The sequence below is a fragment of the Thamnophis sirtalis genome, unplaced genomic scaffold, assembly GCF_051295495.1.
Source record: "Thamnophis sirtalis isolate CommonGarterSnake01/CBP01778 unplaced genomic scaffold, rThaSir2_p1.2 scaffold_1, whole genome shotgun sequence".
NCBI classification, from domain to species: domain Eukaryota; kingdom Metazoa; phylum Chordata; class Lepidosauria; order Squamata; family Natricidae; genus Thamnophis; species Thamnophis sirtalis.
In genome coordinates this window covers 110,698,191-110,718,494 of record NW_028261381.1, presented here as the reverse complement: position 1 = coordinate 110,718,494, position 20,304 = coordinate 110,698,191, and the positions used below count along the sequence as shown (strand labels likewise).

The 20,304-nt window shown below is 40.7% G+C and overlaps 1 protein-coding gene across 5 annotated transcripts in view; it reads right to left on the bottom strand.

Moving 5' to 3' along the window:
• RGS6 (regulator of G protein signaling 6) overlaps window positions 1-20,304 on the bottom strand; it is a 279,182-nt gene that overhangs the window by 31,882 nt on the left and 226,996 nt on the right. For 3 of the 5 annotated variants that reach the window (XM_087721775.1, XM_087721793.1, XM_087721801.1), the window contains 2 exons: window positions 16,549-16,602; window positions 4,849-6,768 (listed from right to left, as the gene is read on the bottom strand). The exons of 1 other annotated variant lie outside the window; for it this stretch is intronic. In XM_087721775.1, coding sequence (XP_087577901.1) covers window positions 6,718-6,768; window positions 16,549-16,602 — 105 coding nt within the window. In that variant the 3' untranslated portion in view covers window positions 4,849-6,717. Of the gene's footprint in view, window positions 1-4,848; window positions 6,769-16,548; window positions 16,603-20,304 lie in introns of those variants that run through there. One more of the 5 variants, XM_087721784.1, reaches the window with a different exon arrangement.

The following is a 20,304-nucleotide window of genomic DNA, read 5'->3' as shown; positions in this document are numbered from 1 at the left end:
GGGAGTCAAACTATTCTCCAAGGCACCTGAGGATAGAACAAGAACCAACGGGTGGAAACTAATCAAGGAGAGAAGCAACTTAGAACTGAGGGGAAATTTCCTGACAGTTAGAACAATTAATCAGTGGAACAGCTTGCCTCCAGAAGTTGTGAATGCCCCAACACTGGAAGTCTTTAAGAAGATGTTGGATAGCCATTTGTCTGGAACGGTATAGTGTTTCCTGCCTAGGCAGGGGGTTGGACTAGAAGACCTCCAAGGTCCCTTCCAACTCTGCTATTGTATTGTATTGAATTGTACTGGCTCAGGACCAGTTTGCCCTGTGGACAGCTTTCTTAAACAGAACTTCCTTTAAAATTTCATCAGTATGCTTATTGACTCTTAGGATTAAGAGTCAACTCTTAGGATTAAGAGTCAACTCTTAAGTATTCAACTCCTTGCTTGAAGACATTATGTACTGTTTTTCTACATACTGAGCCAGTTTCCTTTTAAAAACAGAGCTGCGTTAAAAGCAAATGTCAAGATTAATAACTGATAAAATTTTAATAATTAAAATTTTAATAATGCTCTGCCCCAGAATTTTTTATATATTCATTCTCTCTCACACACCACCATCGCCCTGGTGTGTATATATAACCTGATCAAGTTACTGCAGAGGTAGTTCATAGTTTTCAAGAAGTAAATGTTCTAGAAAGGGCTTCACCATGTTCTTGCCACAATTGAGAATGCCTGAAACCCAAGTTTTACACCCAGCTAGGATTTACCTGTAATGCTGTGATCCTAGAAGAAATAAGAGAACGTGGTGGTACTTTGCTCTTGTATTTCACTGCTTCTCTGTCATGTCACAAAAACTCATTTGTGGAAATGTTTCTTGGTTCCTGTTAGACTCTCCCAGGAGGAAAGCTTGCCATGTGAGAAACCATTGCCTCCCCAAGGGCACCTCAGAAATGAAACTGACAATGTTGTTGTTGTTCTCATAGTGAGTTGGTGGGTGGCAACAGCACAGTTTCTGTTGCAGCTGTTAGGGGAAAGGGAAGGGAGTTCTCCTTGCTCTTTTCTTCCACTCACGAAATGCAGATCCTCTGCTGAAGGCCCCCTGTAGCTATGGAGTCCTCCAGAAAGCAAGGAGCAACAATAGCAGTACAGATGCTGCCACTGAGCAGAGTGGCCAGAGAAGAAAAGAATGAATTGCATGTGGTATGGGAGGTTACCAGTGTTCTGACTTAGGCTTCCCAAGATCACGAAGTAGACTCCTCGTCCCGATAAAACCTCTTTCATTTAGGTTAAAGGGAATTCCTCTCCAGCAATGCCCCGGCAAACAGTCTTTCATGAGATTTCACAACTACAGATCTTTATCAGGCTTGGAGAGTTGCCAGGCCGATATCTTCCAAACACCACGCTGTAGCTGCAATTATTTGGCAAGAAGTCAGATACACCCTAATGAATTGAACTAATTGTCTCCTGCAATCTCCCTTTCCCTTTCTCACCTCTTTATTCCCTATGGGAGGGGCCATTCACCATCCAGCTGTGCCTTTGCTCCCGAGTTGGCCCTTGTTCCTTAACTGTTCCTTCTCCTGACAGCTCTGCGCATGCACTCATTGGGAACCGACTCCAACTGTTCTTCTGCCCCACTGATATCCAACTCCGAAGGCAGCTGATAACTGTTGGATGTTCCTGCCCCATCTCTGCCTTCAACGCAGAGCACTTCCCCAGACTCCAGGACTGGCCCCAACCTCCTCACTGTCTGAGTCTGCCACCAACTCCACTGGCCACTGGCGCCCAGTAGGAATAGTGACTTTGTGGAATATATGACTCAAAGTCACTCTTCCTACCAGAACAGAGAAGGTAAACATTGGTGGTTGATCAATTCTATTTGTGCTGTAAGCCAAAGGAAAAATGGCCACTGTCCAAGAAAAAGACCTATGGCAGGATGGGAGTATGGGGCCTCAATAGGCCAATTGGACCCTTGAAAATTACCAACTTCCCATGCAATTTCTCTAGAACAGGGGTGTCAAACTTGCAGCCCATGGGCCAGATGTGTCACGTGCTGGCCATGCCCACCCATGTTTTAGCGAAGGTGAAAAAAGTAATGATACGTCACGTGATGACGTGACGACACGAGTTTGACACCCTGCTCTAGAAGGATCACCTAGAAGAAGGTTTGCGGTGGTTTTGGTAAAGAAATATCCCTATCCTCCATCCCTCTTTGATTGGGCCTTGGCAGTAGTTTTCCATCTCAGATGGAAACTCCATTGTCAAAATATAACTCTATAAATGGCAAGCAGCTTATCATAGTGCCAAAGTGTGTATGGATTTATGGGGGTGTCTCAAAAGTGTTTTTTTTTTTAAAGTCCACTGGACTTTGTTTTTCAAGTTATGGGAGAAGTGCATTTATCTTAGTGCCTCTTGATTTCCTCAGTGGCTTTCAATATCACTGACCACATTGTCCTTCTGGACTAGTTGTGGAGTATGGGAATGGAAATACCATTCTGCAGAGGTTCTCCTCCATTTTTGGTAGCAAGTTCCAGTCAGTATTGACATAGGGAAAGTGATCAAGCCACGGCGTTCACTTATGGGGTGCCTTAAGGCTCACCGCTCTTACTCCTTTTATGTAAGTTCTACAGAAAACTGTTGATCGGAAGGACCAGGTTGGTCCTGATCCTGATGGAAGTCTGTCTGTGAGTTGGCATTGATAGAACACAATCTATACAACAAGAGGGAAATGGGGAAAGATTATAATTGAGGAAAGAATCTCAACTGAGGCAGCATATATTGTTTTAATTGTAGAATAATATAACATTATGGATAGGAAGGTTAGAGAGAAACTGTGTGTGTATGTGTGTGGGTGTAGTACAAGTTGTGGGACAGAAGAACCATGATTAGGTTACTCGGTATAGTGAGACCTTTGCTACATCTTTGACAACAACAATAACAGATCATTTTCTAACCCGTTCAAATGCGGATTAAGTCCCTTATCTTTAGAGCCTAACATTCCCTGTTCTTTGAGGTTCCTTCTCTTTCCCTGGGTATGTACCTACCTGACTAGTTTTGACTTACATAAGGCAATTCAGTTGTGTGCGGGCATATGAGCCTGATGAAATATTTCCAGTGGATCAGGTCACTTGCTTAAGAATTATTAGTTATCTCACTGTAAATCTAAATTTCACATTTGACGTCTGTTTCTGGTTATCATCCATGGCATCTCTAATGCTATAGTAGAATTTAGGAGTAGGCATTTCAGGACAAAAAGAGATATTTAATTAGTTGAGTAGACAAGAGAGAGAGAGAGAAAGAAATTGTGAAATAAATGGCCATTAAAAAGCTGGCTGACAAACAGTAAACTTGTGCCTGGCAAATTTCGTTTGTACTTAATTGACAGGCAGCTTAGAGTGGGAACTTGTAGAACACTTTCATGTTATCGGGGAAATTCTTAATTGAAAAGGATCAAGGTTTATGTGCCCATAAATGAATAATTATCTCATTATCTAAATAATATCCTCTTTCTTCAGGTCTGTCCTTAAATCTAAATTGTTCATGAAGTCCTTTGTTTAAGCTCTTCAGACCTTTCCTTTCTCAAACTGACCTTAAACATGTTGAACCAGGTCACATACTTGCAATTCATGCAATTCATTGTTTTGACTTTTGCTTCTATTCTATTTTCCTTTTTTATAGCTTCCTTGTGAATATTCTACAAGTCTTTTTGGACAAAAAATAACTGATTTCTGATTGCACTGCCCTAAATCATTCACCCTTTGATGAATCTGGGTCACTCTGGCCCCATTTTAAAGTGCCCCAGAGCTTCTGAAGATGGTACTACTAATATTTGGACCTGATTTTCTGAAGACTAAAAATCAGTGTACAAGTCTCCACTGTATTTAGCATATCAATTTTCTGTTATTCTTTCCCCCCATCAACAACAAGCCTGACATTTTTATTACTATGTGGAGAAACAATGTGGTGGTCTTTGCAATCCGATTTTTGGACTGCATAAAATGTGGCCCCCAACTGCACGAAGGTTATCCCATTTTACCCTAAATGGAAGTAGTTGAGAAATACAGCTTAACATGATTTTAAAAAAAACATAATCACAATGCCTTTTTACAGGGCAAATGGCAGCATAGTAGAATTTTATAGATAATGAAGGCAGCAGTAAAGAAACAAAACATAAATAAGAATCCCCATGCCACAATAAAAAATCTGTAGCTGGAACTGTGCACATGTACCTCATAATACAGTTTTCAAAAGTTGCTTTCTTTTAAAGTTAAGTGAGAATTCTGGTTAACTGTATGCATTCTAAATATGTCAGAATCAATAAGAATAGAGTTGAAAGGGACCTTGGAGGTCTTCTATTCCAACCCCCCTATTACCATTTCAGACAAGTGGCTATCCAGTCTCTTCTTAAAAGCCTCCTGTGATGAAACACCCACAACTTTGAAAGGCAAAGTGTTCCACTCCTTAATTGTCCTCACTCTTAGGAAGTTTCTCCTTAATTCCAGATTGCTTCTCTTCTCCTTGATTGGTTTCCATCCATTGTTTCTTGTCCTGACGTTGGTGCTTTGGAAAATAAGTTGATCAAAAATATCAACATTTTTATTTATTTATTGATCACATTTATATGTCTGCCCATCTTGACTGGACAGCTTTCTAAATGTGATTAATAAATAAATAAAAATAGTTGTGCTGACACTTTTCCATTCAAATGAGATGATGTATTTAGAATGCATACCGCATGTTTATCGGAATTCTCACTTTAATTCAAAAGAAGGCTGCTAAGGCCACTCGTATGACCCCATATACATTCTAGCCAACATTTGTCCACACAACCTACAGACCACTTTCCATTGCAACTGGTTTTCGGTGTTTTAGTTTATTTAGGGGAGTTACACAAATAATATATGGTTTAAACAATTTCCTTCTCTCAGATCTAACCACTGGACACAATTTTGAGCAATTAGTTGGATAATTTCCATTCCTGGTTGAGTTTCCCACAAGATTTTCACCCATTTGCCATATTGTGAAAAAAGAAATCTGATACTTATAAAGCATAAGACTCTGAAATTTCCAGTTTGAAGTGTTTACATGGACTTTTCTTTTTTTAAAAATATCTCGGAATATGTTCTTTCTTCAAGCAATTGAACCTCGATTTATTCCTGGATAATTACATTTTAAATGAGCTAAGATTTTAATAGCTTAATTGACCACTGATTCTAGCTTATTGTGCTCAATGCAGTAAACATGTATTATATATTCAATCAAATATGTTTACTCTACATGACTAATATTGTGGGCTAAGCCTGGTGGGAAAATAAACAAAGAAAGGGCAAAATTCAGTAAATATTCCACTCCTATCAAATGTCACCTTTTAAAACATGGATGTATAAATCAGACCTGTGCAACTTGTCATAAACCAAGTTACAAGCAGCTGACCACCAGTTGTGGTATGTTGCAAACAAGAGATTCAATCAATCTGTTAAAAAACTTTCTTTGGGTTACGAAACACTTTCCTGGGGTTATGAAATAAATAGAAGGGATGCCATTCCTGGCCAGCTGCAGTACCACAGCTAGATCATGTAAGTCGTAGGCGCCTGGCATAACATTTGGACCATATTGCTGGACATGATCTTTTCACATATATAAAATGCAAATCAACTCTAGTGGGATTCAATTGCTCATATGGAGCTCAGAGTCTGATCCTATTGGCCATAGCATGCAGGCAGTATCCCAAAACATATTTGGAACAGCTAAGGTTATCAGTGAAGAGCTAAAGCCACTTTTTGCAAACATCTTTTGAAAAGGTGTTTCAAAGAATGAGGGCAAAAAACAAAGCCAAACAGAAAAACCCAAACAAACTCCTATGCATATTTTCTCCTAAAGGCAAGTTTTTCTCGCAAGTCTAAGCAGATTCTAGCGATTATTTCATTAGACCTAGACAGTTAGAAGACAAATGACTTGTGTATCTGTAGTAAATTTGCAGGTGGGTGTGGAGAAAGGATCCTTCCAATTACTTAGATTACGTTTTTTTTAATCTTCATTTAAGATCTAGGGTGGCAACCTTCTTCATCACATGACACTTCCTGCAGACAAAGGGAAATCTTATGGCTTTGGGAAGGATGCCAAATCTGAGCCATTCGTGTGAAGTTAGAGATTACTATTAATCTACTGCTCAGCAGAATGAAATGCTGGTCCTACCTAGATATGTGAAAGGCTGATAGAGACAACTGTGCACATGCAGCAGTAGCAGCAAAGAGTGGGAGAAAGCGCCTGCGTTATGAAGACTGATCTGAGCCAGCTGCCCTTTCCTTAAATTTCTCTTAGGATCGAACGTAAAATAACACTGATAGCCCTTTCTCGCTCTCTTTCTTTCTCTGCTTCCTTTAGACAGCAATGGTGTTCCTCTGGAATCAAATTAGAAACAGAGTCTTATCGTTGGAGACCTCAGTGCCATTACAAAGTGATATAAGAAAAGTGTCGATGTAAACTACAGAAAGAGGACCCCCCCCCCATTGGATCAGAGTCTCCATCCCGGCGTCTTTTTCCCTCCCTATGTTTCTTTCATTGTCTGAATGTTCTATCTCTCTCCTTTGCTCTCTCTTGTCTACACCCCCCTTGCCCCTCGAAGTGACCCGTATGCCCCCCAATGTCTTTCCTTGGCCGAGGAGGTGGTGGTAGGGTGCAGCGGTCTTTCGGAGATGTCAGCAACAGCTAGCCCAGACGACGTTGTCAAGAAGATTGCATCAAGCCTGTGAGACGCTTGCCTGCCAGTGACTTTCCCTGGAGGAACAAACAAAAGGGAAAATGGGAGAGGGGAGGGGAGGAGAAGCCGAGGATATGAATTCATCTTGTGATTAGTTGGTAACACAGGCCAGATTGCTTGGTGAGTTTCGGAAGCTGGGGGGCAAGGACCAATTATGGAACAAAAGGTAGTTGCGATGACACATGTGGGGATAAAAGAGGCAGGAATAGCCTATATTTCCTCTAGATAAACATTACTTGGGACCTCAGAAAGCTAATCAAGGTCATGCCTTCCCTGTGGAACTATTTTCTGTATCAATTTTATGGCCTTTACAAATATGATCAAAGTGCCCTTGATTTTATCCAAACATGTAAGGAAACCCAGTTATCTCTTTGCACTGTATGTCCCAAAATGACAACTTGGAAGTCTTGTACAAATTCACTCCCCTTAGGCATATTCCATTATATTCATTAATAGGGAACATTGGCTTTAGGGCACTCTTCCTCCCAATCTGCAAATGCCTACATCCCTCGGGATCTTCCTTGATGCAATGACCATATTCCTCCCTTCCGAGAGCCTCTACTGCATTTGCATTCCACCTTCCTTTCCAGTTGCTGCAATCAACATCCAGAGTTACCCGTCTGGCTCAGATTTACTTCATTGAATTAGTGAAATAGTGATGAACTTGTACATCAAGTTCTTTCAGACCCATTGATGGATTCATAATGTCTCGAGGGCATTTGTAAACACCCACAATTCTCAAGAATGGTTACTTTAGAACTACAGGTGACATACAAAACTAAATGTTACATATTCAGTAAATATATATTTATAAAAATATTTCAGTGAATACTTCCATAGCAAGGGCTTGGTTGGTTACATAGCAGGATAAAGATTCTACCATTATTGCAGAATCTACCACTCTACCATTTTCATTGCAGTCATTACAAAGGAATGAGTCCCATCATTCAGCTATCAACTCCCCAAAGGCAAACTAGAGGAGAAAAAATTAAACAATGAGAGGGGGGGGGGTGGAAAATCCTGTGCAATCCTGCTGACTCCCTCATATTGTCAACCTAAGATGCCAATTGGCGATTTTGAAGATTCTTTGTCTCCAGTACTTTCATATCTGGCACACTTATATGAGTATATGCTTTCCAAAACCCATTTTTAAAAAGACAGGAGGGGAGGGGTAAGGAATGAATAAAAGTTAAGTAAAACAAATTGCCTGTAAAATTTACAAAATTAACATAGTAACAAAATTACTACATACACCCCCCCTCCCCCCATGAACTCACCTCCCTCCTCCAGCAGACACAAACAAGCAGAAGGGAAAAACTGGATGAAACGGGCATAATAAGCTTTGTTCTGGCATTACAGAAAGGGCTAAAATCAGCTAGGTAATAAGCCCTGCTTTTAAAAGCCTCCAGGCTTTGGAGCAGCAAGATCTGCATTCTTTGGCACTTCTTCCTCCTTCTTCTGCTTTCAAGAATTACCACGGTTCCTACCTGGGCTAGGAGATGAGCCTCTCTCCAATTCAATTTGAGAAAACTCAAGCAGAACATTTCAAGGCATTCTGTCCCCAATAATTGTTCTGAGGTCACAATGCCTATAAAGGCTATTTCTTTCCACCTTCAGCATTTCTATTTTAGCTCATGCAACTGGTGCTGCTCGCAAAATAACAGCACACGAGAATTTATTGCCTTAGCTTCAGACAGGCCTGAAAGTCACATTATATATCCTTTATAATGCTTTCTTCCCTCCAAATCGGTGTACATCCTTCTTTCCTTAATTGGATCCCAATCATTAGCTCAGCTTGCGAATTGAATGTTAAAGATCTGCTAGCCAGCCAGAGAATAGAAGTACGTGCCAGATATAAGCACTTAGCGACTACATGAAAGAGAGAAAGAAATCCTCTCATTCTGAATTTCTTACATCTTACAAGTGGACTCAGTCAAGAATTGGAGACTCAGCTTGGCCTTTGTTTCTCTAATCTTCTTGGAAAATAAGAATGGGGGTTGTGTGTAACAGAGTTTTTTCCGAATGCCTTCTTCTCTTATTTTGAATTCTTTGTATCTAGGAATTTGTTGACTGTCCAGCAGAATGGATTAGTCATGGGTTTAGGAAACAGAGAAAGAACAAAATAAGTAATTAATTTATCCTTCCTTCCTTACTTTACAAGCAGATTCAGAAGACCAACATATAGTTAGGTTGCAGTAGCTTTTAAAAAAAACATTTCTTGTGGTATAGTGATAATTTTGGAAATGATTTTTCTAATATACATGGCTGAGTACATGGGATACAGAACTGAACAAGGTAAGTAGGGCAAAGTGGGTATTTATCAGCAACTTTTTTCTATTCCTAGAGTAGTATATCCACCCCCCTGCTTCAACCCAATCTTTTCAGAGCCTCCCCAAACTTCCATTAGCTGCCAAACTTGGCTTGGCTTTTTCACTCCTTCCATTTCTGTCTAGCATTAAACAGCTATTCTGTGCAAACTATGTATTTTATTTTGGGCATGTACCATCCAAAATTAGATATTTTTATGCATAGAATGGCTTTTCCCCTAATCCCTGGATAATCAAATAAAATCTGAACTCCATTAGAAGAAAAATGTCTTTGTTTACATTCTTCAGCGTACTGTAGACCCAAATGATGTTTAGTGCTGTACCAATCTGAGGTTAAGGTTAAAAGTGCAGAGAAATTCACTTTGCAATTCAAACGGAACTTTTGTAATTGTCTTTATATTTTGCTAAAAGATGACCATTTTTGTAGCTACACCATAATTAATCTCAGGAGTCCTATTCCTCTATGTTTTTTAATTTCTCGGTAGCTTAAGTATAGGTAGTCCTTGATTTTCAATCAGAATTGAACTCAGAATTGATTCAATCAGAATCTCCATTGCTAAGCAGGGCAGTTGTTAAAGAGAGTTACAGATGATTTTCTCACCTTTCCCCCCTCAATTTCTGTTTAGCACATCACTGCAGTTGTTAAGTTAATCATGCAGTCGTTAAGTGAGTCTGGCTTCCCCTATTGACTTTATTTGTCGGAACCCAGCTGGAAAGGTCACAGATCATGAGTGCATAATCCTGAGATGCTGCAATCATCATAAATACATGCCAGTTGCCAAGAACTCATATTTTGATCGTGTGACCCAATGGTGGGCTTCAAATAATTTAACAACTGGTTCTCTGCCATAATGATCAGCTGGGTAGGTGTGGCTCGGTGGTCATGTTACGGTGTGGTATGGCCAACTCAACGTCACTCAGGATGATGGGCGCTTCACCTTAGCTGTTACAATGTAATAAGGGTTAATCAGAGAGGCAGTTTCTGTAAGCAGGGCAATAAAGATTAGGCTAGAAACAGCACCAGAATGTTTCCTTCCTGCCTTCCTTACAGGATTAGCCCTGTAAAGTGGGAAAAAAACAAAATAAGATTTCTTCCAACAACCGGTTCTCTGAACTGTTTAGAAAGTTAACAACCGGTTCTCCCGAATAAGTGCGAACTGGCTGAATCTCACCACTGATTGTGACCATGGGAAGGCTGCGAGGGTCATAAGTGTGATGACAAGTCACAAGTCACTTTTTTCAGGGCTGTTTGAACTAAATGAATGGTTGTAAGTCAAGGACTACTTGCAGTGGCATTACTGGACAATGTACTTTATGATTGCCATTGGCCCAAATAAGGAAGTTTTCCAAATGGTCTTGTTAGTTTCGATTCGTGTATAGCCAATTTTGAAATCCTTAAAGATCTCTGTGAATCTATGATGGTCTGTGAAGGAAAAGGGAAAGCCTTCGTTTTAAAGTTTTTTTTAGGAAGCAGCTGTTACTAATGGAGTCCAGAAATTCTGAATCTTTTGAAGGTGCAGCTTCTAATCTTGCATTGTATATGTCCCAAAGAGATACTGAAACAGCTGTAAACCCTCTCTCTGATGTATTCTCTCAATTCAGATTTGAAAGTCTATTTAATGTCTCTTCAGGTGAGACATTCCTCAAATTCATACTATGCAATGACTGCCATTCTCTATCTGAAGCAAAAAATAATAATAATAGTACAATATATGTCGCCTCATGCCTCCCTATCTAATACTTATTTTTAAAGTTTATTCTTTTGAGGATGAGATCCCAGAAGAGATGTTTCCACTCAGGAGATCATCAGGATAAAATATGATATCTTAAGTATTTCAAGAGATTATATTTCTTGGAGTTAAAACCTATGGACTATATTCCTTAATTCAGCCATATACTACACTGGGCTTCTTAGAAATTTTACTAACACAAAACCTAAATGCGCTATGGCACACATGCTATTGAAATGAAACAGACCACATTCCCCATTTGTTTTTAACATATGATTTTAATACAAAACTAAGGGCCACATCCTTTTAAAATGGTCTTTTATTAGAATTAGAAGGAAAGGAAAGAAAAGATACACGTTGAAGACACATGAAGAGCAATACAAACCGAGAAAGAAGTTTAATGCCGAACAGAAGTTTTTTAAAGCAGAAACCAAAATCACAGCAACAACAATAATGGCAAAAAAAACATAAAATCCGCACAGATGCATTTACATAAAAAAAATCAAAGGTGTTAAATTAGTGTAAACAGAATAAGAAATGATGACAATGGAAGACAGACAAAATTATATATATATACATACACACACACACACACACACACACACACACACACAAAACAAATACACTGAAAGCTTGTTTACTGAATATATTACTTTAAAAGAAAAAATGTCTATTTCTCTAACTGCAGTAGTCCAATTATCAGCTCATCCAAGAGCCATACAGGTGTTGTTTAGGTTGCTTCAGAAGGCAGCAACAGGGTGGCCCAACAAACCCTTTCATTTGAAATGCCACTTAAAGGCTCCTGTAGTGAGGTTTGGTGTTTCTAAAGTACGGCCATGTATAATGTGTCTGACAGAATCCAAGACATTTTGTCTCCATGCAGTCTCCACTGTGTATATAGAGTTGTCGCCTACTTACAAAAACTGTAATTTATTTTATGTGATTCATAGGGGTTATTTTAGTCAGTGGGCTGATTCTGTGGTAAAACATGTCCACATAATTGTAAAAAAAAATATCATCTGTTTATGTGCTCCCTGGGAGGTAATGTTGTTGGCAAATTTTGAATGCGTGTGCGTGGGTTATTTCCACAGCACAGAATACCTATGGATGTATTTGAAAAAATTAAACTACCATGTCCCCATTGTATCATGGATCTCAAAAGGCCTCTAAACAATCACATCTTCAGCACCAGAGGTGTAATTTCATACTGAATTAGTGTTTTGTAGGTGCACTTTAAAACAGAAACCAGATAGTCCTCAACTTACAACAGTTCATTTAGGAACCGTTCAAAGTTACAACAGCACTGAAAAGAAGTGACCGATGGCCGTTTTCACATTTACAACCATTGCAGCATCCCCATGGTCACATGATCAAAATTCCCCGTACTTGACAACCGACTCATATTTACGATGGTTGCGGAATCCCAGGGTCATGTGATCACCTTTTGCGAACTTTTGTCAAGCAAAGTCAATGGAGAAGACAGGTTCCCTTAACAACCACGGTACTAATTTAATAACTGCAGTAATTCACTTAACAACTGTGGCAAAAGAGGTCGTAAAATGGGGCAAAATTCACTTAACAAATGTTTCCTTTAGTAACAGAAATAGTCATAAATCAAGGATTACTTGTAGGGAATGAATTGCCTTCATTTTCCAGTTTTTTTTTTTAATGCCACAACAATAGCCTCTGGGGTAAGTTGGGCTAAGACATAAAACTGGTCCTAAGTCATTACCTACTGGTAATCCAGAACAATCAGAATGAATTGTTATAAGAATTAAAAGAATGAAGATAAATAGATAATGTTGTGGTGGGAGACATCACTTTGTCAAACTATAGATGGAAAATATATGACATGCGAGATGTTGAAATATAACTCAGCAAAACCTGGGCACATTGCTAACATTAAGAAATGTTGGAAATTGAAATGCAGTCCAATGGAGAGACAGTTTTCCCATCCCTGTTCTGGGAGATGTAGGGAGAGTCAGGGTTGATAAAAAGAATATATTACTTTGTCATGATATTTACTGTCAACAGGTCAGTGATGGCTTCTTCTTTAAAGGGGGAGGAGGATTATAAACCTCTATTATGTCTATTTCCCTTAGAGCAGTGGTCCCCAACCTTTTTATCACCGCGGACCAGTCAGCCTGTGATAATTTTACCGTGGCCCGCTGAGCGCGCGCAGGGGTAGGGGGGCGTTGTTCGCGACGACACATTGATTGTTTATATATCATATATATTTCATTTATATATCATAAAATGTTAGATGTTGCATTATTTTCAATATGTATTTGTAAATATATGCCAAATAGATTGCAATCGCTTTCTGGACTTCCTTTAAATTTTCAGGTAAATGCTGCAATAGATATATAGCTCCCATCAGATTGATGATCACCCAAAAATGTTATTCATTGAATTCACTGTGAATCCTTTCTTAGTAAGTGCATTCAAGCCAGCCTACTACTAGCTGGTAGCCTCTCTGTCCATTCACCAAATTATCTGGGACAGGGGTGTCAGAGTGACATCGAAAATGTCAAGGTAATAGCTATGACTATGAAATTAAAAGCCTATTTATTCTTTTATTTGCATCACATAAAAACCAAGATGGTTCCCATCTTGAATTTTTCTAAATACATCCTACATACAACCATGATGCAGGAGTTTTCATTCAGCAAGAAAAAGGAACCGGTGACTTGAGCCAAGTCAACATCTGGAAATCTTATCCCAGTCATATCCAACCTAGCTTATTTTTTGAGATCACCTCAAGGCGAGCTGGAGCGGGACGCGCTGCGCCACGAGTTGGAGAGCTTGGAGAGGCTGAGCGCGCAACTTGGAGAGCTGCGTCTCCGCCGCCTGGAGCCCGAGCTGGCCCGGCGGCAGCAGCAGCTGGAGGGGCTGTGGGCCGACTGCGCCGCTCTGGAGGCGCTGCTGGAGCAGCTCCTGGCCAAGCACGAAGGGCTGCAGGAAGTGCGCAAGCAGCGGCCGGCCGCGCTGCTGTCTGCCCCGCGCGTCCTCCGGGCCGGGCGCTCCAAGAAGCGGCAGCTGGCCTCCGACTACGCGCTGGTGCTGAGCTGGAGCTGCACGCAGAGCCTGGAGCAATACGAGGCTGAGTTGCGGGCGCTGCAGGAGCTGGAAGGGGGCCGCCTGGGCCAACAGGACCTGCGCAAGCTGCGCGCGCAGAACCAGGAGAGCTGCCGGCGCCTCGAGGAGCTGTGGCGCCGCTGCCGGGAGCTTTGCGCGCTGGGCGAGCGGCTGGAAGGGGAGCGGCTGGCGCAGCAGAAGAGCCACGGCACCCAGCTGCAGCGATCATGGCTGCGCGGCCCGGTGCCAGGTACTCCACGGCCCGGCACCGGGCCGCGGACTGGGGGTTGGGGACCACTGCCTTAGAGCACTTCAGAATGGTGGGGAATGATGGGAACTGAAGTCTGGCATATTTCAAGATCACAAAGCTGGTAAAATCTGATCCATATACTATCTCTAGAATCAGAGGCATGCATTTCTGACTTGGCCTGGTCCAGCAAGTTTCCTGTGCTTTTAATGAATAGAGAGTATTTTATTGAATACCATATTTTTCGGACTATAAGACACACCGGTGTATAAGATGCACCAAGATTTCTAAGAGGTAAGTAAGAAAAAAATGTTTTTGTCCTACCCAGCCCCCAGGAGCACTCTGCAGGTTTCAGCAGGCAAAAAAGACTCTGTTTTTTTGCAAAAATGGGATCCAGGGGTGGGGCTTCAGGTGGCCAAAAATGGCTGTGTTCGGTGTATAAGATGCACCAACATTTCCACGCTCTTTTAGGGGAGGGGAAGGTGTGTATTATGCTCCGAAAAATACAGTAGTTTCGCCCAATTCTTACGGTTGTCTGAATTCATACAAAAATTTAACTACTCCAATACAACACAATAGTTTGCCCCTTTCCCGTCTATCCAATAGAAACCGAATAACTAAGTAACATGGCTTAGGATCAGATTATCTAAGGGACCATCCTTTCCCAATAATTTGGTCCAATTTGGCCTAACAGATCAGGGATGTTATGAGCCCTGTCAGCCAAGGAACATTGGCTGATGGAAACCAAATGTGTTGCCTTCTTAGCGGTAGTCCCTGCCCAGTGGAATATTCTTTCTTCAGGATGGCCCTGACTTGGTTAGCCTTTCATAAGATTCTAAAGTCCTAGCTATGTCCCCGGAGACCTGAAATTGTAGGGGAATCCATTACCTCCTTGCACTGTTAATTTTTATGTAATTATTATGATAATTTTCATTTGCCTGCATGTATTATTTATAACTTTTTTATGGTTAATTGTTGCAGTATGGTTTGCCACCCAGAGTCAGCTGAATTGAGATGAGTGGCTGCAGAAATAGGATAAACAAATACTGCATAAGTAAAATTCGGTATATGCTTCCCATATCTCCTGTTTTCATGGAATTTCGCCTAATTTTCTGAAACAATTTGCCAAAGGGCTCTTGAAGCGACTGCAGTAGAAAAAAGTATTTTTAATTAAATGTGTGGAAGCTCATTTGTTTTCTTTGCCCACAATAGGTCATAGTATTGATGCTTTAGTCCTTTGGATTCCCTTCTAGGAAAATATTTGAGAAACCTATGTTGGTCCACAGAACTCTAATAGACAGAGACACAATTGTACTCTGTGTTGATACCAAATAAAAATGTTTAGTTGGCCATTATTGGGGGACTGATTGGGAAGAATTCATTAACCATTGATAAAACACATTGAAAATGAGACACCAAAAAAGGAGTGTATCCTAATCCATGCATTAAAATCATTGTTCTGTGTAAACTAACATCCAGAACGCACTTACTTGATAAGCAGAAGAATCTACAACCCATCATCTATCAATGCTATGGAAATAAACAGAAATCTGATCCTTTGCAGGATACCTACCTTCTTCTGAACCAAACTATCCCACCCTCTTTTTCTGTAAGGGCAAGGTATGAGGAAGCATTGGGCATGTTACCAACATTGTACAGAGAAGAGAAGCTATGTGCGCATCTTCCTTACTCTCATCAAGGTTAACTTGAAAAGCGGGGAAAATGTCATGGGAATGGGACTCTCTGAGCAGGGGAAAGAGGGAGAAAACCAGATTCTATCCCATTTTTGCCCGCATTTTTGGCACCAAGTGCTGAAATGGGCACAAGTGTGTGCATGGATGCTGGAAACTAGAAGAGCAACTGCACAGTGCGCATGCACATACAGGGAAGATGATCTTCCACTTTCCAGCGCACGCATGCACACTGGTGACCTGATCTTCCTGAGTTTCTGACATGCATGTGTGTGCAAAGACCAGCTGGCCGGTGGGCATGCATGTGCCGGAAACTGGAAGGTCATCTTCCCGGCATGTGCATGTGCATTAGGCAGTTGCTCTTCCGGTTTCCGGCACTCCCACACACATGAAAAACAACTGGCCAGTGTACCGCAACCCAGAAGAGCAACGGGCAATGGCTTGCATACCCGGAGAGAAGGGGCTCCATGCCACTTCCCCCATGCGTGCCATAGGTTTGCCATCACGGTTCTAGCCTGTTTTGTGGGCAGCTTTCTATTGCAGATCAGAGAGCTGGCTGTTTAATTTAACCATAGATCTTGAAATTCTGTCTTTTTATTGCATTGCAATGACTGGAGGATACTACAGAGGAACTAAAAAAACAAATAAAAGTTTCCAAAGTAAAAGTAAATGCTAAACAGAAGAGGGAAGAGGAACGAAAATAACCAAAAACAAATGAACTTACCATACTGCGAGTGAACTTTTCTAGGGAAGTTCTACGACCTTGCTCATTCTCGGGCTTTAGAAGGGGAAACAAAAGTTAAGAAGCGGGGAAAAAAATGCCAAAACCAAAAAGAAATCAGAACAAAACAAAATAAAAAACCCTTCAGCTTACTTCGGCTTTAGAAGTGTTAGCAAAAGAAAACAAATATATATATATTAAATATCTCAAACATAGGGCAAGTGCTGTTTGCAAGAGCAAAGCAAGAACTTTGTGCAATTATTCAGTAGCTGCTTTTCTTTTGGGAAATGCTGCCCTCCTTTTTAAAAATATAGTTATGGACATGTAGCCAAAGTTACATATACCAAGGAAATAGGATATAATGATGATTTCTGCATTGATCACGTGCCTGTAAGTCTTTCAGAAGAAAACCAACATTTTTTCAGTCAGAAAGTAGTGGTCTGGATTTATGATGGAATAGCAATAGCACTTAGACTTATTTACCATTTCACAGTGCTTTACCAGCCCTCTCTAAGCAGTTTTACAGAGTCAGCGTATTGCCCCCAAACATCTGGGTTCCTCATTTTACCAATCATGGAAGGATGGAAGGCTGAGTCAACCTCGAGCCTGGTGAGACTGCCAAATTGCAGGCAGCCGGCAGTCAGCAGAAGCAGCCTGCAGTACTGAACTCTAACCACTGCACCACCACGGCTCTTAATCCACTCTCTCTGTCTCTGTATGGACGCAAGAATAGCCCGAGGTAGAACAGAACAACATAACAGAGGATATGATGAGCCTTGTCCTATTCCCCCTTTCCAAATTTATTTATGTGGACATTTCTAATCTACCTTTCAATGACAAAATCAAATCTAGGAGGCTTACAAATAAAACGATACTCTTTTATGATGTGTTGGATGTTATATGAAAACTAATCGGATTATCTGCTTTTTGCTTAACTTGATCCTTTGGAACTGCTGTGCTGTGGTCTTCTACTCCAAATGAATCCCATTCTGTGCTCAGCTTGACTTACTCCCAAGAAATTATGCATAAGGCTGCTGTTGGCATAAAGGTTTTGCCAGGCTACATACAAAACAATCAAATTACTATTATTTGTTATTTTTGTTATTTGGAAGCTATAACCACAAAGTGCGGGAATTTTACTATAATAAGAAATTTACCAACGCTATAGCTGTGCTACTGTCCTCCAGAGAAACATGATTCAACTCATCTGGCATAAAACAAATCTTATTAAATATGAATGAAAGGGTAATTTCCTAGCAAACAAGCCATTTAGCTGAATAAAGGAATTGTAATGTTCAGGGGCAAACCCATCAAGAGATGACCTAAGTCAATTCACAAATTTCAGGGGTGAGAGATGGATTTGTGCATACACTTGACATCATTACTAAATCAGCACACACGTTTTTTTATGAACAGAAAAACAAGCACTCAATTTTGGTTCCTAATTTCTGTTCATGTCATACTTGTTATTATCATGTCATACTTGTTATTTTCCTTACTACCCCCTCCAATTTCCCCCAAACTCAAAATAGATTATATTAAACTTGGAGAAAGTTAGTGGTTTAAAGTCATACTCAGCTTTCATGGTTGAGAGTGAAACTGAAGCTGGATTCCCAGGACTTTAAGATAAACAACCCTCATTTCCCTACCTCCTCAGGTGGGAAAAGCAATGGTATATTACAGGGGTGGGCTGCTGGAGGTTCTCAAAGGTTTGGGAAAACCTCTAGCTAAGATTCTGTGCAGTTTGGAGAACCCTCAAATCCCACTCCTGGCTGGCCCTGCCCATACTATGCCTTCCCTCCCAGGAGTCCCCTTGTGGCCAGTTTTGGATGCAGATAAGTGCAGGGCACGCACAGAGACTTGGGGTGGGCAAAAAACGGTCCTACTGAAAGTTCAGGAAGGATGGAAATGGGCTCCAGAGGGCCTCCGGAACCTGGGGAGGCTGTTTTCACCCTCCTGTAGGCTCAAAGAAAGTCTCTGGAGCCCGGGAAGGACAAAAACACCCGCCCCTCCCACCGTCATGCAGGATGCCAACTAGGCCACACCCACCATGGCCACATCCATCCAGCAACCAGGCAGAGAACCCCTTGCTAAAAAAATTTAAGCCCACCCCTAGATCTATAGACTACAGCAGGGAAAAGAAGCCAGTGTGCTCATGACTGTAACTGAAAAGCTTCTCTTTGTGTGCTAATTAAAAAAGCAAAAGAAAACACAACTTTACTTTTGAAATAAATGGATTCACAAAATATACAGAGGACAAAAGTAGAGGTGATCTTCGTGGAGAGAATACTCGTTTAGCTGTTTAAACTAACAATAGTGCTCACTTACAACTGCTCCTCCTTGTTTGAACCATCACATTATCCCTGTGGTCATCTGACGACCATCTGTGAGCTTATTTGCTGGCTCCCTGTAAGCAAAGTCAATAAGGAAGCTGGCAGGAAGTCAAAAATGGCACCAATGTGATGTCCTTGCTTAACAACTTGGGATCATTCACTTAATGATGGCAACTAGAAATGCCAGAATTTCTGTTACAAAATGGTCATGTAACATTGTGCTTTATGATCATGGAAATTCTGGTTCTTATGATTAACCAAGGACTATCTGTATAAGTTAAGTGTTTTGGAAAATTGTCTTTCTTGCACTCGTCCTGGTTGCAGAAGTATAAAGATCTATATACTGTATATATAATGACTGAGATGTATACATTTCTTTTGATTTAGGTTCTTATGGAACAAGAGTGGAAAAGGGAGATGGAACATTGATTCTCTGATCTGCCTTAAATGGGTATCTTGTCCTAGCCAGTGAACCTTGGATGTAACCTATTAAAATTTCCTGAATTTCTTGTTAGCATGGTCAGTTATCATGGTGGCTGTGAAATGTGGGAATTGTAGTATGACATAGATTGAGGAAGACTGAGGTGGAAGAAGCTTCATCACAACAGCTTTTAAGGAAATAATTCTAGGGCAGTTTTATCAAACCTCCAAACGTTTGGATTATGGATATTTTTTGATATCTAGAATGACATAACCAATCGGTGGAACTCATCCTGCATAGACATAACCAGAAAAGAGGTCTGCAAAGCAGTAATTATGGACTTTCAGATATGATATTACGAGGAACATGAAATCATTTAATGTTTGAACTTTTCCGTCATATTGTCATTATATAATTTTATCTATAAAAGGACATTCAGTTGCTGGTGGCAAAGCTTTTCCAGAAGCCAGTGTGCTCATGTTTCCTAACACTTCTTGCAAAGCATTTAAGTAGAAAGGAAGGGGGGGGGAAAGGGTTCCAAATCTGCAACAGTTAAAAAATATGGAAGCAGGAGAAACTTTCATTTGCACATGTAATTCTCATCTGAAGGATTACAGGTTTTTGCTTTTTGAGAAATGGAACCTGTGTACCCCTGAAATAGATTGGAGCTGTATGTGTTTGGGTGTGTTTGAGACCAAACCTGCTTAGGTGCTATGTTCTGTAAACACTTATGTAATGAAGCAACTGTGATATTAGAAGGTGCCAGTTTAAATGTCAACTCCATGTGAAACCACACTATGTTCATATGATTGCATGCTGTTTTAGTCTTCCCCAATTTTCTAGCACTGGTTGGAAATTTTAGGATATGCAACATATCAGGAGTTGTCAAATTAGGGAATGCTGCCACTGTTTCTTTCCCACTAACACTCTGTGTTCTTGGCCATTTTACACAATTGGAATTGGCCTACCATGGATGATTGGAAGAGTGAAGGAACATCACATTTT